The following is a 20,577-nucleotide window of genomic DNA, read 5'->3' as shown; positions in this document are numbered from 1 at the left end:
TCACTTTAACCTTCAGTCACAATATTGTTTTTATTTTCTGGCAAATGCTTGTGTATTGTGCATTCATCCACTTGTTTAACTACTGTACTGTGATTTTAATAAATTACACATATTTGATTTATTTTATTCTAGTCCTTTCTAGTTGGGAGAAAGGCGGCCTATAAACAGTAACAATAATTTTTGTCATGATAGAGTGGCAAAATTAAGTGTATTGGTCATTATGGAAACAATGTAACTTGGGATCAATATCAAGAAATTTCACACAGTGTAATAAGCAGTTGCAGATTTCAGAAACAACATCATATGGGGTGTCACTTTTACATGTTAGAATATGCCAAGAATCATTATAATTGACTGGCTGGATAGCTGAGTGGTTTAGGTATCTGACTGTGGGGCTAGAGGTTGGGCGTTTTCCTTGGGGAATATATCAGGCAGTGTGTAATCCCCTTGAGCTGAGAATATGTTAGCCTATTTGTTTGCAAAGCAAATTCAATCACCTGAGTCTTGTGAAGCAGTTCAGTTTTTCATTCCCCTCCTGTGAGAACAGCCAGCCTGTGCGACCTTGGGCCTGAATTCTGTACTGCATGTCAAGTTTATTAGGATTACGCTGCTCTTTATTTCTGCCTGTCTGTATGTCTACGTGTCACCTTTCTCCCTATGTAATATTGACTAACATATTCTCTAGAAGCCTGGGTTTGTACTTACAAATTAGTTTTAGACATGGTCAGTTCCATGTTTCTGGTTGCATTCATACAGTGTAGCTTTGTATTAATGTTAGGAAGACATAATAGGGCTCCAATTAACATAAAGGTTGGCCTCATTTCAGCACAGAGCAAAAAAACTGGGTTGTCAATAAAGCATTTGGGCCTAGTGATCATACTTGACTGGGTTATTAATCTTTTTTTAAAAGTATAAACAAAAGCTTGAGTTGCTTGAAGCTGTTTGACATTGTAATTTTTATAAATTGTATATGTGTGTATGTATTTAAATTGTTTAATGAGTATTTTATTGCCTGCACAATGCTCGGCAAGCTTTGGAGATGGTTCCTGGCACAAAGAAAGAAAGAAAGTTAGAAAGTTAGAAAGAAAGAAAAAGAAAGAAAGAAAGAAAGAAAGAAAGAAAGAAAGAAAGAAAGAAAGAAAGAAAGAAAGAAAGAAAGAAAGAAAGAAAGAAAGAAAGAAAGGTCTCTTAGAGTTAAGAGAATTGTGGTGCTGGAGGAGACTCTTGAGAGTCCCCTGGACTGCAAGGAGATCAAACCTATCCGTTCTGAAGGAAATCAACCCTGAGTGCTCATTGGAAGGACAGACCCTGAAGCTGAGGCTCAAATTCTTTGGCCATCTCATGAGAAGAGAAGACTCCCTGGAAAAGACCCTGATGTTGGGAAAGTGTGAAGGCAAGAGGAGAAGGGGACGACAGAGGACGAGATGGCTGGACAGTGTCATTGAAGCTACCAACATGAATTTGACCCAAATCCGGGAGGCAGTGGAAGACAGGAGGGCCTGGTGTTGGTAGCCTGGTATAGCCTGGCATGCTCTGGTCTATGGGGTAATGAAGAGTCATACACGACTTAAAGACTAAACAACAACAACATTGTACTTTTTTGTTTATTGCACAGCAAGGAAAGAGGATTGGTTTTGGAACTACTAAATTGGGAAAAAATTGCTGATGTTAGAAATGTCAGCACACAGATGAAGGCCTGAATATAGATGAATGTATGAGGGCAAGGAAAGCGGCTTCTCTCGACTGTGAGATATGTGGATGGTGGGGCATGCGGAGAGTGGGAAGAGCAAAAAGTCCGTGTGTGTAAACTGCCTTAAGATCTTAGCCAGATGCACAGAATATAAACATTTAAACAAAGAAAATAAAAGGGACTGAGGTGGAAGGTTCTCTTTATTTATAATACTGGCTATTTTTTAATGGTTTACTTATTTACCATAACAGCTACAGATTCAATTATTTAAAAATTGTTGTTGTTTAGTCGTTTAGTCGTGTCCGACTCTTCGTGACCCCATGGACCAGAGCACGCCAGGCCTCCTATCTTCCACTGCCTCCCGGAGCTGGGCCAAATTCATGTTGGTCGCTTCGATGACACTGTCCAACCATCTCATCTTCTGTCGTCCCCTTCTCCTCTTGCCCTCACACTTTCCTAACATCAGGGTCTTTTCCAGGGAGTCCTCTCTTCTCATGAGATGGCCAAAGTATTGGAGCCTCAGCTTCAGGATCTGTCCTTCCAGTGAGCACTCAGGCTTGATTTCCTTTAGAATGGATCGGTTTGTTCTCCTTGCAGTCCAGGGGACTCTCAAGAGTCTCCTCCAGCACCACAATTCAAAAGCATCAATTCTTCGTCAGTCAGCTTTCTTTATGGTCCAGCTCTCACTTCCGTACATCACTACAGCAAAAACCATAGCTTTGACTATAAAAAAATACAAGACTAAAAAAAATACAGGTCTACAAAAGATTAGATATCAGTTACATAATGACCACAGATGGCTTCTGGCTGGCATTGATGCTTGAGGATTCCAACTACTTGGTCAGTTACCTTTCATGGCTGAGCTCTTGAGAGGATATTTCCACACACACACCTCTTTCTGACAAGATAGCACATCCTTGAAACAAATATGCTTTTCCCTAAGGCATGGCAGGGTCACTGTCACAAAATAAAGTTTGGGTGGGGGGGAGAGAACCTTTTGAAGCAAGGATCATACACTTGCCTCTTTGATTTGTATTATTATCCCCCCGCCCCCAGTTTTACTGTGGGACAGATTTCAAAGTATGACACACATCACTGCTTTGGTCCTTGTTTCCTTTGCTCCTCTAACTCTGAATGTCGCTCCTGTGAATGGCCAAGGGAACACAGGCTTTCAAATGCCACACTTCTTAGAATTGTGAGTTTTCCTATCAAGAAATAGAGTAAAAAATAAATGTATTAGCACAGGGATGGACAACATGTAGCCAATGGGCCACATGTAGCCCCCCAGCACCCCTGGCCCTCCAGCATCTCCAAAATCCATTAAAAATCAGGCAATTTGGCATTGTTTTGAAGGGCTTTCAGCATCCCTGTAAAACTCTATACCCCCTTCAGATAAAAAAAAGCATCATTCTAGTAAAAAACAACTTTATTTTAAAAGCAAAAATGGCGTGTTGAGATCATGAAAGCAGATAAGGCCCTCCAAGCTCCAGAGATAGTCATGTATGCCTCCCAGATCTTTGGAGATTACCCATACTTTATTAATGGAAATTACTATAGACATTGGCTGGAATCCTATTGGTATTTGAAGAATTTTGATGAAATACTATGGTGCATCTCAGTTGTACATTTAGGACAGGTGACCAGGCATGTGATGGAGACATGCTCCCGTATTGTTTATATTGATAACGATGCACACAACCAAATCTCAAGCATTCATCCATACAAAAGGAAACACAAGTGTGTGCAAATTAATCTCAAGTATTTACCTGTATAAAAGAAAACACAATGTCATTTGCTGAGATTCATTTGTGTGTTTCCTTACGATGTAAGGTTTACAATCAGATTTATTTATTTGTTAGTAAACGTGAAAGGAGCTGGACCATAAAGAAGGCTGGCCGATGAAGAATTGATGCTTTTGAATTGTGGTGCTGGAGGAGACTCTTGAGAGTCCCCTGGACTGCAAGGAGATCAAACCTATCCATTCTGAAGGAAATCAACCCTGAGTGCTCACTGGAAGAACATATCCTGAAGCTGAGGTTCCAATACTTTGGCCATCTCATGAGAAGAGAAGACTCCCTGGAAAAGACCCTGATGTTAGGAAAGAGCACAGGCAAGAGGAGAAGGGGACGACAGAGGATGAGATGGTTGGACAGTGTCATCAAAGCTACCAACACGAATTTGACCAAACTCCAGGAGGCAGTGGAAGACAAGAGGGCCTGGCGTGCTCTGGTCCATGAGGTCACGAAGAGTCATACACAACTAAATGACTAAACAACAACAAAACATGAATTCTGAACGGTATTTCTTGTCATAAAAATTTACAAGGCCTAACCTACCAACAGAAGGATCGAAGCTGGAAGCTAAGCTAATGATGGAAGGATGGATGTTGGAAGCATCCATCTTCTTGGTATCTCTGCTAATGTGTCACATGTTGATAAACCTCAGGGTCTTCATCCAAACCGTTAATTCCAGCTAGAGTAAATCCATTAAATCAATAGAACTTCCAAAAAATGTTGACATTCCAAGTTCCTATTGATTCACTGGGTCTAACTTAATTGACATTAACAACCGGATCTCGGCCCGGAACTGTTTACAGCATATACTGTAGTTCCACAAGCAGCTTGTTACTAGCATACAGGGAGCACCTTGTCATAATGGAGAGATCAAGTGTCCCAGTGCCTGGTCACTAAGCTGCCAGTTTATTGTTCTAACAGGAAAAATGAAGAGGCCAGACAGTTCTTTGGTGTCTTTTCTCATGCTATGTTTTATCTGATAGATTTCTTTATGCATTGGCTTTGATAAACTTTAGAAAACACTCAATTTATTGTGTTTTCTACCAGCCAGACTATAGCAATGACCTCCAGTCTTAAAACCTCTGAAAATCACGGTCAGCTGCCAGCAATGTCTAGCTCACTACATGCATAAGCAGTGAACCTCAAAATAACTCTGCTATGGACACAGGTCTGTCATAACAGTCCCATGTGGTGCGGTTTCCTTGGTGATCATGGAGTCATACAGGCAGCGTGTAATCCCCTTGAGCTGACAAAATGTTAACCTATTTGTTTGCAAAGCAAATTCAATCACCTGAGTCTTTCTTGTGAAGCAGTTCAGTTTTTCATTGCCCTCAGGTAAAAAGGGAGGGGGGAGCCTACAGTCTCAGCAACAACAATTTTCAAGCATTTCTGCCTAAAGCAATGGCTGAATAGAGAGAGTCTGATATGTTTTAAAGCCCGGAGAGCCAAATATCCCTAACTAGGCCTTTCCCTCTCCCACACTTGAGGAAGCTGCCTCCATTCTTTGATGGGTTGATGATCATTATCATCCTCGTTATTTGCTGTCATCAATTCTGACTTATGGTGACCCTTTTCAGGTTTTTTCAGGTAAAGAATACATAGAAGTGGTTTATTATTTCCTTCTGGGGGGGCATCCTGGGACTCCACTGTTTGCCCAAGGTCACAAAGGCTGTCTCTCCTCACAGGAGACCCAGTGGGGAATTGAACTCCCAACCTCTAGCTTCACAGCCAGATACCTAAACCAGCCAGTCAATTATAATAATCCTTGACATGTTCTAACATGAAAAAAGGACACCTCATTGACAACCAGTGTTTATTTATTTATTTATTTATTGGACTTATATACCGCCCCATAGCGCTACAAGCACTCTCCGGGCGGTTTACAATTTTTAATTATACAGGCTACACATTGCCCCCCCCCCAGCAAGCTGGGTACTCATTTTACCGACCTCGGAAGGATGGAAGGCTGAGTCTACCTTGAGCCGGCTACCTGGGATTTGAACCCCAGGTCGTGAGCACAGTTTTAGCTGCAGTACAGCGTTTTTAACCACTGCGCCACGAGGCTCTTGTGTTCCCTCTACTTTTCAGCTGTTGCGACCGGAACCAACAGGCTGGAAATGATCAGTGTTTGTGAGCAGAGAAGGAAGAATGCTGTGTGGAAGGGGGCTGGAATCAGGCATGTGTGTGCAGCCACACGCATTAGAACGAAACTTGTTGACAACCCGAGTGTGTTCTGTGCCCCAGAGCTGGACATCTGAGCATGAATTCTGGATTTCACACAAGACTTCTGATACTAATGGACCTTACAACAAATTTACTTAAGCGGGGTAGTTGCTGCAATTTATAGAAAATGGGCGTCTTCTTAAGGTATTGATTAGGCTATGTAATTGCATGGGTTGGATTTGGCATGCCATATTTGTATGACTTTTCTCTTCCCCACTGCTTCTGATGCTCTTCTCAGTCACTCACGGCATATGTTTTAGAAACATTTCTAGTGCTGGGTGTTACACAGTCAGAGAACTGGACAGAAGCTCTGGAAACTATCTAGTTGAGCAACTTGCTCAATGCAAGATTTATATTGCAGGATATAACTGTACCCTCCCTGACTGATGGCTGTCCAGTCTCTGCAGATATGCTTCCAGACATTATGAGCCCATTACCTTTCAAAGAGTTGACCAAACTCTCAAACAACAACTTTACTTCTGTGTTTCACATGACATTTTTTTGACAATTCACCTGCTAATCTTCTCCAGGTTAAAAATTTGGTAAACCACACTTTATATGATGCCCTACAATCATCTCCCAGGATGCATTTGCTCAGTAATTGACAGGATGTGAACTGAGGCCTCCATGGGTTAAAACATAATGTCCCAGTCACAACTACAACAACTGTGATGGCTGAAATACAAATCAATTGCACAAAGTGCCATGCCACTAAAAATATACAATTTATCATGCAGATACAGTCCCAGTATAAGATTCATGCTACAGATGCATTTCCATGGAGAACCATGGCATATAAATAAGGACATGGGACATACTGAAATGTGTAAAGTTTCCTGTGTAAAACAAAGGGCCATTTAAAAAAAAGGTGGCAATTTCTCAGGAGAACGTAAGTTCCCACTGCTTCAGTTGGTAAGAGAACATGTGGGACATCCATTCTAGAGTAGCTGCCTCTACATTCTCATTGGAGTTTTTGAACGGTGTACTAATAATTGGAGGCACAGTGTCTTGAAGAAGACTCAATGGATAGGAATGTAAGATAGAGTAAAAGACTAGAAAATTCATGGAGGCCCTAATGTCCCGTGTTATGTATGATCTTGATTGCATGCTGCAGTGTGATTTCGCTGATGGAAGAGCCCCAGTTCAGTGGTAGAATGCCTGCTTGTATGAAAAACAGAAACTTAATCCAGACAAGGCAGAAGTGCTCCTGGTCAGCTGAAAAACAGATTGTTACAGTAACGGTGATGTCATCTGCCCGTCATTGCTCTGGTTGTTTGTCATCTGCCAATAGCGTGACGGGAGGTGGGACATAAGAGGGTGGAGCTAGGGTATTTAAGGGGGAGTGAATGAGGTGTGAGTCAGATAGGGACTTGATAGGGTCTGGTTAGGGACTTAGGGAGTTAGGGCTTGTACATGTTGTGTAGTACTGTGCTATATATATAGAGTGAAGGTCTGAGAGAGAGTATGTGTGTGGGTACTTTATTATACTGATTGCCTTTTATTTTAATTATTATAGTGATTTACCATTCCTTTTGTTATTATCAATAAGCATAAGTTTTTATTTTAAAAATCATACTTTTGTCTGAAGAGTTTTATGAGGGAATGGTTGGTGGCAGCGTGAATAAAGTGAGGGTGTGAGAGTGACGTGGCAGCTCCTTTGTGACGTGAGAGGAGGCTGTCACACAGATAAGGACGCAGAATAAGGACGCAGCCTGCACTGGATGGGGTTGCACTCCCTCTGAAAACACATGTGCACAGGTTAGAGGTGATCCTGGATTCATCTCTGAGCCTGGATGCTCAGGTTTCAGTGGTAGCCAGGAGTGCCTTTGCACAATTAAAACAAGTGCACCAGCTGCACCCCTTCTGGGGGAGATTTGATTTGGGCATGGTGACACATGCTCCAGTTACATCACAGATGGATTACTGTAACACACTCTATGTGGGAATGCCTATGGAAAACATCAGGAAACTTCAGTGGGTCCAAAATGTGGCAGCCAGATTGCTGACTGGGGCTGGTTACAGAGATCAGGTAAACCCCCATTACAGCAGATCCAGTGGCTGTTGATCTGTTTCCGAGCACAATTCAAAGTGCTTGTTTTATCCCATAAAACCCTAAACAACTTGTGTCCGAGCTATCTCAAGGACTGCCTCTCCCTTTATGAGCTTGACTGGCTGTTAAAATCATCAGGAGAGATCTTTCTCTTGGTTCCACCACCTTCACAGATGCGTTTGGTGGGTACATAAGAGGGCCTTCTCTGTTGATGCCTCTAGACTTTGGAACTCCCTCCCACAGGAGGCTGGACTGACCTCATATTTGCTGTCCTTCCAACAGCCTTTCTCTTCAGGCAAGTTTTCTCTCAATGACTGGCTGCCTTAGTGGGATTTTTAAATGAGGGGCTATGTCTTAAAACTTTGAATGCATTTTTGGTGTTGCTTTTGCTTACTGTCTTTTAGTGTGGCATTTATTTGATCTTTTTTAGTGTTCGTTTACTTTTTGTTTTTAGCTTTCAATATTGTCTTTTAATAATGTAAGCTGCCTTAAGTCCTTCTTAAAAAGAAAGGTGAGGTAAAAATATTTTAAATAAATTAATAAATACTAAATGTTGCAGGCTGAACTCCTGAGACATCCTGGTTTGACATCCGACTTTGAAAGACTCTGCTTGAAACCCAGGACAGCTGTTTCTAGATAGTGCAGGCTAAGGATGTAACAAATATGCAGAAATTTTCTTGTCCTTGATGGAAAAGTGTCTCAACAGATCAAGACAATCTGTCAGAAAAATGATAAATTACTGTGAGATTTGTTGCTCATGCACAAGAGCAAGATGGCCAGGACTTTTCTTGTCAGCAGCACCAGTGGCAAAGTGGCTGTTGTGCAGAAGTCTTGTATTTTGTATTTTAAAAAGTTATTTTGCCTAGGAATCTTGTATTTTGCAAAATGTCTAATGCAAAAATCCTTGCAATTAAAAAAAGTATTATGAAAGACTGTACAAAATCTCTTGTAATTTCATGCAAGCAAGAAAAAACATTCTGAAAGCTGTTGTTCTTACCTGTGAGAATGAAATATGCTAAATTTTACATTTCTTGTGCAGGCAGTACTAGGGTAGATTAATCAGTGGTCTGGCTTGATAGAAGCCAGCTTTCCATGTTTATATGTGATCCACAAAATAGGGTTATTTTCTTATGCAACAGCAAGAGGGAAAGCTATTTTCCAAGGGTATAACGATATGTCAGAAAAGATTTCAAAATGTTAACTTTAAAATATGTTTCCTTATAATCCTTTGTTGTAGTTTTACATGGGCTTATCACACAGTTATACACGCTTCATGTCAGAAATGTCTCGTTTCCAAAATGCTAATACTCTCAAAATTAAAAATATGTTGGGCATACTGGCAAAGTTGTGATATTGAATTATCAGCACAGACAGGCAGGCCTCATTGAAATATATGGAACTGGCAAGCAAATGTGCCTATAAGGGAAAAAATGCAATACAGAGAAGCAACCTATATGCACTTTTACAAAATAGGCACTACACCTATTAACTATCCATTAATGCCTTTTTGTTTTACATAACGGTCAGTCATTCAAAGTGAAAATTAAATTTTGTCCAAATAAACCTTGGGGTGTTTCACCGGCCATCAGACAATTTCAGCCTCTACTCTAATTATCACCAATAAAACTCTGTCAACACCCCCTCTGTCTCATGCAAGTCCCGACAGCTCCGTTACCTGTCGTCTCCCTGTGTGGTGAGCCTGACTCCCTACTGCCTCAGGACTCATTAACACACTAGCCTGCCTGTCTGATGAGGCAAACAGCCTTCAGCATCAGACTACAGACCAGTTTTGCAGATAGTAAGGAATGTTTATCCAATATGGAAGGGACAAAATGGCGAAGGAAAAGTGAATCTCTGCCTCCCTTCAGGTCCTGCCATCACTCAAGCATTTCTCTCATTAAAGACACACCAGGTTGTCTGGTACAAATTAATCTAAAGTGCAATCCAATTCAGCATGTGGGGCCTGAACAGAGACTTCTCTAAGTTTAATAAAGGGGGAGACATTCCATTTATGTTTCAATCTAGTGTGCTATTTTGAAAGACTCCTTTTTAGGTGAGCATTTTCCACCTTGGAAAGCTAAGAAAGCAAGTGTATACCTGGCCCTAGCTCAGCTTTACGTTTGTTCAGGAACACATACACAGCAACAATCAAATAGCAGCTTCAGGCTTCCTCAAGGGGCAAAGCAAAGATTAAGCATTCCTTCTGCACCAATATGTTTCTCTGCCTTTTCCTGCCACAGCCTCAGGTCACAGATGGGTTCTGTCTCATTGAGTGGATAGTGATTCTGCCTTGTTTCTTGCAGCCATAACAGCCGTTTTGGCTGTTATCTTTCCTTTAGGATGCACCCTGCATGAAAAAAAAACAGGAAGCTTTCCATTTTGTTTTCATGCAGGCCTCCAGAAAGGCACAACACACTTGGAGAGAAAAGAAAAGTACCTTAAATTCTTGTTCATTTGTTTGCATTTCTAAAGCTTTTCCATTTCAAGCCTCATGAGGTTTGATGGTGGGATGTTCAGAATCACAAAGTGCTTTTAAGATCATGCCAAGTGCTTGTTTGTGCGAAGGAAACATGCATAGATATCCCTAGATCAATCAACTAGCACACAAAGCAGAAATTAGAATGACAAGAACAACAAGAGTGGCTCGAAGTCATGAGCTCTTACAAGATAACATGCGTGGCCAACATTTGGCTGGTGTATTTCTGAAAAATACAAAGCAGGATGCTGCAGGGTGCTGGCCTTTCTTCAGCTAAGTGTGTTCTTTCCCCTCAATCAATACAGATCCCAGTGTGTGGTAAAAGAAGGCACACCATTGTTTAGATTAGACACAGTGCTTGAGGCTTTTCCATGGAGTTTGAAGAACAACTCTTAACTCAAGTTCAGCAGAAAAGAAAAAAAAGCTGTGTAGTCTTTGTACACAATCCAAAGGCAAGAGCAGTGGTAACATTATTAGACTACTAGAAATTCACAGACAGAAGCTAGCTTTTGACTTGTATAGGTCTTCTTCAAGCTGGGCACCTGAGGTTTGAATGTATGGTGCAGGGGAAAAACACAAGAGGTTCCAAAAATCATGGCCATACAGCCTGATGATTCCCAGCCTGATGAAGAACTGTAGAAGTCAAAAGCTAGCTTCTGTGTATGTATGTTAGTGTCTAATAAAGGTGTCACTCCTTTCTTGCTTTTGAGTTCTAACCTAAGAGTTTTGTGATTCATTTCTTCCCTAACTAGGAGGGCTGGCCTATGCACTCCATGGCCAATGTAAAATTGACCTGATGGCAATATTTCAGTTGTCTGAAGAAGTGGGCCAATTAATGCGTTCCTATGGGCTTGAAACTCCAGCGAAGATCCTCCATAGCGCGGCCATTTTCGCTGCCCGTGCAGTGAGGAATCTGTCCCAGAAAACAGCAGGTGGCCATTTTTTTTTTAACCTGGCGGCCATTTTGAAACTGCCAATCAGCTGTGCGAAAATCATCATTTTGCGATAATCGGTTAGTGAAGCAGGGAACCGATCATCGCAAAGCGAAAAAACCCCATAGGAAACATCGTTTTGCGACTGCAAAAACTTCATCGTTATGCGATTTCGTCGTAAAACGAAGCGCTCGTCTTGCGATGCACCACTGTAATAATAATAGACATTGAGTTTCACTAAATAGTAGGGAAGGATCATCACATAGATTAAGTGCTGGTTTGTGTTGAATCTCATTTTGCTCCATTTTGCTGTTGTTAGTACTAGGATGGTGATGGGGGGGGGGAAAGAGGAGTATGCTTTGTATCACAGGCTAGTGGCTTGTAATTTTCAGGGTTTTTTCCCCCACAAACAGTGACTGAAAATAACTAAAGGAATATTTTGTTACTTTTGAGATGCACAATAATAAAAACTTCCTCACCTCCAGGATAGTCATGACAGTCTGTTGCAGCAAAAGGAACAACAGCTGAAATCCTGTTGCTTAGCATAGTAAGTCACACTAAAGTAGCCCACTCAATCAGTAGGGATTTGGTAGGCAACCCCTCTATAAATCCCGTAGATTTAAATGGAGCTCCTTTAGCTGTGACTTTTTCTTGTGCAGTAAGTTGTAACTACACTAAACCCATTGAAGTCAATAGAACTTATGGAGGAGTTGTTAACCAAATCCCCACTGATTTAAATGATCTGTTCTGGTTGCAACTTAGGCCCTGCTCAAATGAGGGACATGTTCTCTAGTTATTTCCAGTTAGTTCATTGCTTTTCTTTTCTGGTCACACAATACACAGCGAAGATCAAAACATTTTCCCAGCCAGCGGTGTTACTGTGGAAAATTTCCCCATTCTCAGGCAGGTTGTGTTATTTTGTACCTTTGTTGTACCAGTGCATTCCTTACATTGATACTTTGGTAAAAGTATGGGCACCTCAGAGAGAACCTTGTTCCTGATATATTGATCTCTCTCTCTCTCTCTCTCTGTAAATCAAGGGGCTAAATTGCTCCTTGAAGCAAGAGAAAAAATAAACTAGTGTTTATTGGTGTAACTGGCCATAACGATTCAAATAGGAGGATATACCACGTGACCACAATTCAGTACAACAGAGGTATGGAAAGTATTGGAAGAACTAGAAAACATTAACCTCCTGTGACCAGGGCTTTCCTGTGCTAAACAACAGGATTTCAGCCAATGAATTTGAAAGACTAGGGCCCGAATCCTGTCTAATATTTATGTGAGCATAGTCCCAACTGAAAAAGCTACAATGGCAATGTATGTAGTCAAGTAATGTCAGCACTATAATTAACTAGTTTTCAAAAATAACTTTTGAAAGTCTGGTACCAACTAAATATTGAACTGGTTAAATACTTAGACATAAGCAATAAATAAATACAGATGAAACAGAATATTCCCAAAACTCAAATAGGGGAAACAGTAGAGAAACATAGAGTTAGAATGCTATAAAGTTGGAAGACATCTCAAGGATAACTGAGCAGAAATTCAAACTAGACAGATGTCCTACTGGAATGGAGGGGATAAAAATCAGTGATTTTTTATTATTATTATTTTTTTAAAAACCTCTTTAAACATTATACGTAATTGGATTTTAAAATTCAAATCAGCTATTTAAAATATTTTATTGTTAATTTTAAAAAAGCCTTATGTGATGTTAGTTTTAATTTAAATGTGTTATACCTCAAAGATGTCATTATGGAACAGGGATTATAACTTCTATTTCTGTTTTATGAGGCAATGTATTCATATAATCTTTTTTTAAAAAAAGTACTTTATGTTCTCGCAGCTCTTAGACAGGCCTTAATTTTATTGGGTTCCGTAGCCTTCTGTAAACGTTATTTAGGTTCAACCTTCTATATCCCTTAGTATTAAGTCAAGTAGATACAATGAGAAATATCTGCATTTCTCAGGCTAAATCTGAATCTCCAGAAAGATGTACAAAGTTCCCCTTGAAGACAGCACAGACGCTGTAGCAAGTGGGTTATAGGGCAGCTGGACTGCTGATGAAAAACATCTGTCAGAAGTCACATGACCCCGGTTTGAGCTCACCATATACACTTGCTTCAAAACTTGCAGTAGAACCTTTGTCTGTGTCACACTACGGTACATCATCTACAGAGATGTGGCCCAGCTATGGAATGTGTCTCTTTAGAAGTCAGACTGGTGCCAGCGCTACCTTTTTTCAGCACCAAGTTAAAACCAAAATACAGTGGTGCCTCGCTTTACGATTGCCCCGCATTATGACAAAACCTCATTATGACAATGTTTTTGCGATCGCTTTTGTGATCGCAAAACGACGGTCTGAATAGGCTTTTTTCGCTTTGCGATGATCAGTTCTCTGCTTCAGGAACCGATTCTTCGCAAAATGACGATTTTCCTACAGCTGATTGGTGGTTTCAAAATGGCCGCTGGGTAAATAAAATGGCTCCCCGCTGTTTTCTGGGACAGATTCCTCGCAAGACAGCCACCGAAAATGGCCACCCTACGGAGGATCTTCATTGGACGGTGAGTTTCCAGCCCATTGGAACGCATTGAAGGGGTTTCAATGCATTTCAATGGGCTTTTTATTTTTGCATTACAACATTTTTGTTCTACAGAGATTTCGCTGGAACGAATTAATGTCGTAATGCGAGGCACCACTGTACCCAAGCATTTGATAATGAGAAAGATTATGGCTTGGTGTTTAGTATCTGAGTCTGTTTTTATCTTGTTCTAATAGCTAAACGGTTTTAACGTATTCTAGTAGATTTTAATTGTTTGAAAGAATTAAAAAATCTTATGAAATTCCTTTAATGTGTTTTTATTGCTTGTACCCCACTGTGAGATCTGGCATCATATACAACAAGGACTTTGGGTTTCACTGTTTTGCCTTTTGGTTGGTGCGGAGCCATCTCCAGTACTCAAGTGAACGAAGAGCAGTGGTAAGATCCGCCATCATCATGGCAAGGAAGCAGAACATTTTATTTGCCCAGAGCAGAGTGCTGAAGCTATTCTATTCACTGGCAAAAAATAGTTCAGATACCAAAACAAAACTGTACAGACAAAAAAACCATCAAAACCACACTTGCCCTTCACCAGAGCAAATGGTCTCAGGTAAGTATGCTCCAGATTAAAGAACATCACTTGGGAAAGTATTCATTACTTTTTTGTGCTTTTCCCAGCTGCCTTCTCAAGCCTCCTTGTGTTCTCCCAGCAGAGAGGCACTCAGGGGATAAATGAAAAGCAAGATCAAGAACAGGTGCTTTGCTACTTTAACCACAGAAAAAGAGAAATGAAAAAACTGAGAATTAAAGGGCCATCTTACAAGATTCTACAGCATGAAACATGGTTGCACTTTGAGACACAGAAAGGGTTTCAATCACAAAGAAAGCTCGGTAGCTCTGCTGTGGCCTTACTGAGTGCAAACTCATGGTGAGAGAGCAGGACCAGATGTGCAGAGATGGAACAAAAGGAGCTATAGTAGGAACACTCAAGAGTTCACCAGTACCAACACAAAATTATGTAAACGTAAAAAATATATTGCCCCACTCTTTCTCCTTTGTGCTACTAAACAGCTAAGCACTAAAACTTCATACAAAACTGCAACCTCTGGATATCAGACAGACTGAAATCGAGGTTAGACTTGACTTGTCATTCTGGGGCCGCCCTGTATAATCCCTGCATTTTTAGTACGGCAATTGTATCATTTCCTGTCTCCACAGAGACTTATGTCGAAGGGTTAGGTGTTCTTTCTCTTGCTAGCTCTTTGAATGACAGTGGAGAACAACTACTTTATATGTGCTTTAACAGAAGAAATGAGAAGTGGAGAGCGTGGCCCAAGTGCTCAGAAACAACAAATATAATTTTCCCGAAAGAAATGAACTAGTTAGAAGAATGTTGCCAGATTCATACACAATAGCCAAATGAGCAGTGTACTGTATTTCCGATATCAATTGCATACACACATTCCTAAACGAGGAAAAATAAAATGAAAATGTATGTATGAATGAATGTAAACCCCAAAAGTTAAAACAAAACCAACAGCACCAGATCAGCTAATGGCTGGACCTTTAAAAGACAAATTTCGATCAATCTAATGTTATGTAATTATGATATGCATGCATCCCATATTTCACTACAATACAACAGCACATTCATCTGTGTATGACATGTAGAAGGCAGACAGAAAATTCCAGGAATTTGACAGCACCAAAGTCTGAAACAAAAGGCATCGCTCCAACAAAAAGATTTATTCGGAAGGAAGGCTCTGTGTGTATGTGTGTATGTATGCGTGCATGCATATGTACACACACACTAAACACAACAGGGGGAAAAAGCCCCCAGATTACAGCGATCTTTGGTGAGAAAGTCACACTGTATTTTTAAAATATTTTTTAAAAAACTTATTATAATGTTGAAAGCTTCACATAAGTTGTCAGAAATTAGGTTCACAGCACTGGACACTATAGCAACTACACCGAATTTCTGTGTGTCTGGTTGCATTATTTATAAAGCCCAAGCAAGTGGGATACAGCGCAGGTAACAGGAAAAAGTCATTTTCGTAGGATCTGCTATTTCATAAAAGATTTTTGGACAGTACTAGGCAGCTGTGAGTCATGTATGATAGCAAACTTTTGTAACTCACATGTGGCTGTCAAAGCACAGTTACCATTATAGTTGGTTTATTTCTGTCACATTTGTCAGCCACGCATGCACCAAAGCAATGAAGAAAAACACCTGTGTTTCCATCAAAAACTTTCAAGTATTAGGTGCAGATTTGAAACAGACTAACAGCTGACACATCTCATGGGGATGTGATCCACACCAATCTATCTTGGATGGCAACTTCTAGCTTAACAAGCTGCTAATTGAGACTCCCACTCAGAAGCAAGGCCAGTCTGAGATATCACACTTTATCTGTCCAACCCCCAAGGTGCCCTGCATTCTGGTTTTTATCGCCAGGCACATTGTTAGCTGGAAATTGCAATAGCGAATCTCAGCATATAGTGAAGTTTCTCTCTGATAAAAGCAGCTTCATTATAAGAGGCTCCCTTGTGTACCGCACCACTAAAATTGGTATTATTTGCTAAGTACTGGTGATGTGCTCTGTGCTGTATGAGAAACTAATATAGAGATGGACCCTTCCCGGGGGACAGAGTCATTGCAAAGAAAGGCATGAAAGCTGATATTCTGTGTGACCCAGAGAACAGAAGTGCTCAAATCTTTTGAAATTGTTGTGTCTTGCACATAAAATAATGTTTTACTTCCAAGCACTGGTCTAACCTATTAACTATCACAATATACTCTAGCTCCATTAAAAACACCAGCCTTAAAGTCCATTTTGGTGAAATTTATCCACAATAAATAAGTAAAACAACAATAGAAAAACCTTATAAGACTGTTATGATCCAGAAAACTAGTAGAGGATTGTGCAGTTTCACATTGTAAACTTCAAATTCAGTATTACACCATCAAATTGTGCTGTCCAATACACCGACTTTTTCTAGTGTCCTTGATCCAGGGCACCATGTTTCTACATGAAAACTGTTCATGCATATATGGATTTTACTATGCTTCATTATCGCACATTGCTGTGGGGAAACATGACAGCTGGCAATGCACTGGATAGATGCTTTCTCATGGATCTCAATGTGATGTCAATCAATAAACAGCCGAAAATGATCAATTTAAATTTTACTGAAATTCTGAGGATGCTGGTAAACCTGTCACAATAAGCATCAGAGTAAAATTTCTTTCAAATGGAAATGTCTTGTTCAATAAAACCAATTGACCAAACATAGAGAAGTGTAATATAAAAATAGATAAATCCAATAGCTAGAACATATGCCACTAAAATTTACTAAAACTCCTGTTAGCAATGTCTAAACAAGAATTTAAAAGCAAAATTTGTCTTAACAAAAATGTGGTTCATAATTTAATGTAAAATATTCTTTCCTGGGTTCATCAGAATCAAGGCCAAATAAGACAGGAACATTTCTTATTTAACTATTCTCGGCAGAGATGTATTTAATACTCAAGTAGCAGTATTTTAAAAATTATACCATAAGGTTTACCCCAGATAAGCTCAACCTGATCTGAGAATCTTCTTAATGCTGCTTCTAAAGAGTCTTAAATAACTTATGCACAAATGATGGGAAAAGATTCTAACAGTAGCTGAACAACCAAAATGTGTTGTAGAAGCAACAAATACAATTCTAGTGACCACCAAGAACAATAAACATATGTAGTCACACAGGACATCTCTTCTATTTCCAAGGGTATTATGACTTGGGAAGAGAGGCTCAGTTTTACCAATAGGTATCTTCAGAGGACAGCAACCTGTGCTCAACCATTAGATCCCGGCCGTGAAAGCCTTCGCAATGATGATGATGATGATGATGATGATTATTATTATTATTGTTATTGTTGTTGTTATCATCATCATCATCATCATCATCATCATCATCATCAACAACAACAGATGGGAAACCCTGACATTTGACCGTTCAGCCTGGAGACAGGCAGTGGATCACGGCCTCTCCCAATTTGAAGAGACCCTTGTCCAGCAGGCCGAGGCAAAGAGGAAGTCACAAAAGCAGCAAAACCAGGGAGCTGGACAGGGGACCGATTGGATTTGTCTTCAGTGTGGAAGAGATTGTCACTCTCGAATTGGCCTCTTCAGCCACACTAGACGCTGTTCCAAGTCCTCCATACAGAGCACGTCACCATAGTCTTTCGAGACTGAAGGATGCCTAACTAATAATAATAATAATAATAATAATAATAATAATAATAATAATAATAATAATAATAATAATAATAATAATAATAATAATAATAATAATAATAATAATAATTATTATTATTATTATTATTAGTAGTAGTAGTAGTAGTAGTAGTAGTAGTAGTAGTAGTAGTAGTAGTAGTAGTAGTAGTTTTATTAGTTTTATTAGTTTTATTAGTATTAGTATTATTACTGGCAAATTTCCTCTTTTCCTGCCACACCCTATGCCATCTCTTACCCTAGTCCAGTAGGAAGGAAGACTTAGCTATTTAAAAAAAGATCTTCCTCTCCCTCCCATTTATTGAAGCCTCTGTTGAATCAAACAGGCTTCTATGAATAGAAGGCAGCACTGAGTAGAACCCAGGATCTTTATCCTCATAACAGTTTCTTCATAACAATTGCTTCATATTTGCCTCTAAAGGATAACTGTGAAATAAAGAAGGGTGGTGGAGTAAAAAGAAAATGCATTTTTTTTAACAATATAAGGAAAGGGGACACGGCTCATGTCTTCTGGAAAAATCTTTTTACTTTCCAATTAGCCAGAAGGGATGACCACTATGCCTTTGGTTGTAAATACAAAATTAGTTTGGGTGAAATCCCTAGAAAATACAAAATTTTATTTGCAAAATAATGCACAAAGCCACTGTACAAGCCAGTTAACCCTAATTTCTACGGATTTCATCCAAACTAATTTAAGTGGATTTTATGGTGAGCAACTGTTAGCTTAAATCCAACTGAAATGGTAGGTCTTAAAGCTGAGACACTCAGGGTACCTGATCCTATTTCTAATTATTTGCTCAGAAAACACACACATGTGCGTAATTGTCCACATGTACACACCTCTATCCATAAATGGCAGAATATAGCTATCCATTACATATTACATCTAGTACTTTGTCCCTCCTCCCTTATGAGTCTCTTATGAGTCTCTTTCAATGCCAAGGGTTCTTACCTTTCCCCAGCACAGTTTCATAAAATTCCGGCATTATGACAATTTGATGAAATAATATCTCTACAACATGAACAGCTTATAACTTTTTACTGCTGCTCCAGCCAGAAGAATTCTCCAATTTACAGTCCTTATTTAAAAAATGAAGCATCTGAAATTCCATTCATTTGAATTGCTGCCTCTAAAATCAACAATAGCCACTAATGACTACAAGGTTTTGTTCCTCAGGCAGCTTTGTTCAGAAGGCTGGACATAAAAATTCCAAGGGGAGCCAGTAAGCTTTCTCTGCTCTCAATCCGTTACAACATTAGACTTTAAAATGAAGGCTGAATCATACAACAAGCTCCTCAGCTCTGTAAAAAGGGAGAAAAAGGGCCATGCCCTCAGTTCTTGCCTGTCTTGCAAATCACAACTCAGGTTTTCCAAAGAGAAGTAGATGTGATCTCCCTCTGTACTAAATGTAAACACTCCAGGTTTAACATTACACTCTCATTCTCCAATAGCTGAAGTTTGGTGCTTAAGATGATGGGGTTAGTCCTTGGTCTTACCTGACGAACATCTAGTCGGTAACTAAGGATGGGATCAACAGCATCAGGCTCCTTCTGTGTCCACTGCAAGATATAGGAGTAGTTCTTGGATTGCTTCCGAGTAGGATTAGGGGTATCGTAGTAAAACTCTGGGTTGTAAGCTTTAGCTGAGAAGTGGAAAGGGAAATGGGAAAGAAAGGAGAGAAAAATGGGGAAAACACCTATTACAAAATCCATGCCCCCAACTCACCAACTGCTTTGAAGTGCAAAGGTCACATGACACGCATCATACTGAGTATCTGTTTACTTACCTGTTAACTATTTCTAAAACATGTTGTCCCCTTCATTTCTGTTTCCTGAATATCTGGGGGCTCATCACAGAAATCCAGCAACCCTAAAAAAGCAGCACCAAACCTGAACCTCTAGGAATAGGAATGGAACTAGACCTAAAACAGAACCTCCGTTGATTTCTCTCCTAATTGTAATACTGACTAAGATGCACAAAAATGATACTGAACTTATCATAAGACACTGGTTTTTCTTGGGGCATTAAAGTTATAGTTAACATTTTCCTTTGTAACATAACAATTTCATCCCCAAAGCACTTGACACAGAATGCACAAGAGTTAGATTGTTATTTTGACCTGATTTATGGTGCACCTGGCAAAAAAAAACCCCGAAAACACACACACACACACAAAACCTCTTAGTTCACGGGATAAGCAACTTGTGGTTCTGTTGGACCACAACTCCCATCAGTTGTAGCCAACATGGAAGGCCACAAATTGCCCACCCCTGTTCTAGTGTGGTAAGAAAGACTTAAATGTTTTTTCTGTTTCTGTGTCATTTACACTGACTAAAAAGTTCAAATTATTTTGTTATAAATCACTAGGATGTACTTTGAATATATCTTTATATTCAGGATAGAACAAAATATGACAAAAGATTTATACTAGAAGCCAAAAGCCATGCTTGTACACCATAATAAGCCAGATTTCTGTAGAGTCTGTATCACTGTGAATAAGCCAGTGTGTTGTTACATGCCGTTCCATGTCATCAGCTTGTTTCCTCCTGCAAATAGAAAAAGCTAAACAAACTGCAGAATTTCTAT

The 20,577-nt window shown here is 39.8% G+C and overlaps 1 protein-coding gene across 8 annotated transcripts in view; it reads right to left on the bottom strand.

The window, feature by feature from the left end:
* Positions 1-20,577, bottom strand: part of MDGA1 (MAM domain containing glycosylphosphatidylinositol anchor 1) — a 379,759-nt gene that overhangs the window by 144,240 nt on the left and 214,942 nt on the right. For all 8 annotated transcript variants that reach the window (XR_013540404.1, XR_012084138.2, XM_078383035.1 and 5 more), the window contains exon 10: positions 19,488-19,633. Coding sequence is in view for 6 of the 8 variants with exons in the window: in XM_078383035.1 (XP_078239161.1) it covers positions 19,488-19,633 (146 nt within the window). In the remaining 2 variants the exon portion in view is untranslated. The remainder of the gene's footprint in view (positions 1-19,487; positions 19,634-20,577) is intronic.

The sequence above is a fragment of the Pogona vitticeps genome, chromosome 1, assembly GCF_051106095.1.
Source record: "Pogona vitticeps strain Pit_001003342236 chromosome 1, PviZW2.1, whole genome shotgun sequence".
Classification (NCBI taxonomy): Eukaryota; Metazoa; Chordata; class Lepidosauria; order Squamata; family Agamidae; genus Pogona; species Pogona vitticeps.
This window is presented reverse-complemented; position numbering and strand designations above follow the sequence as displayed.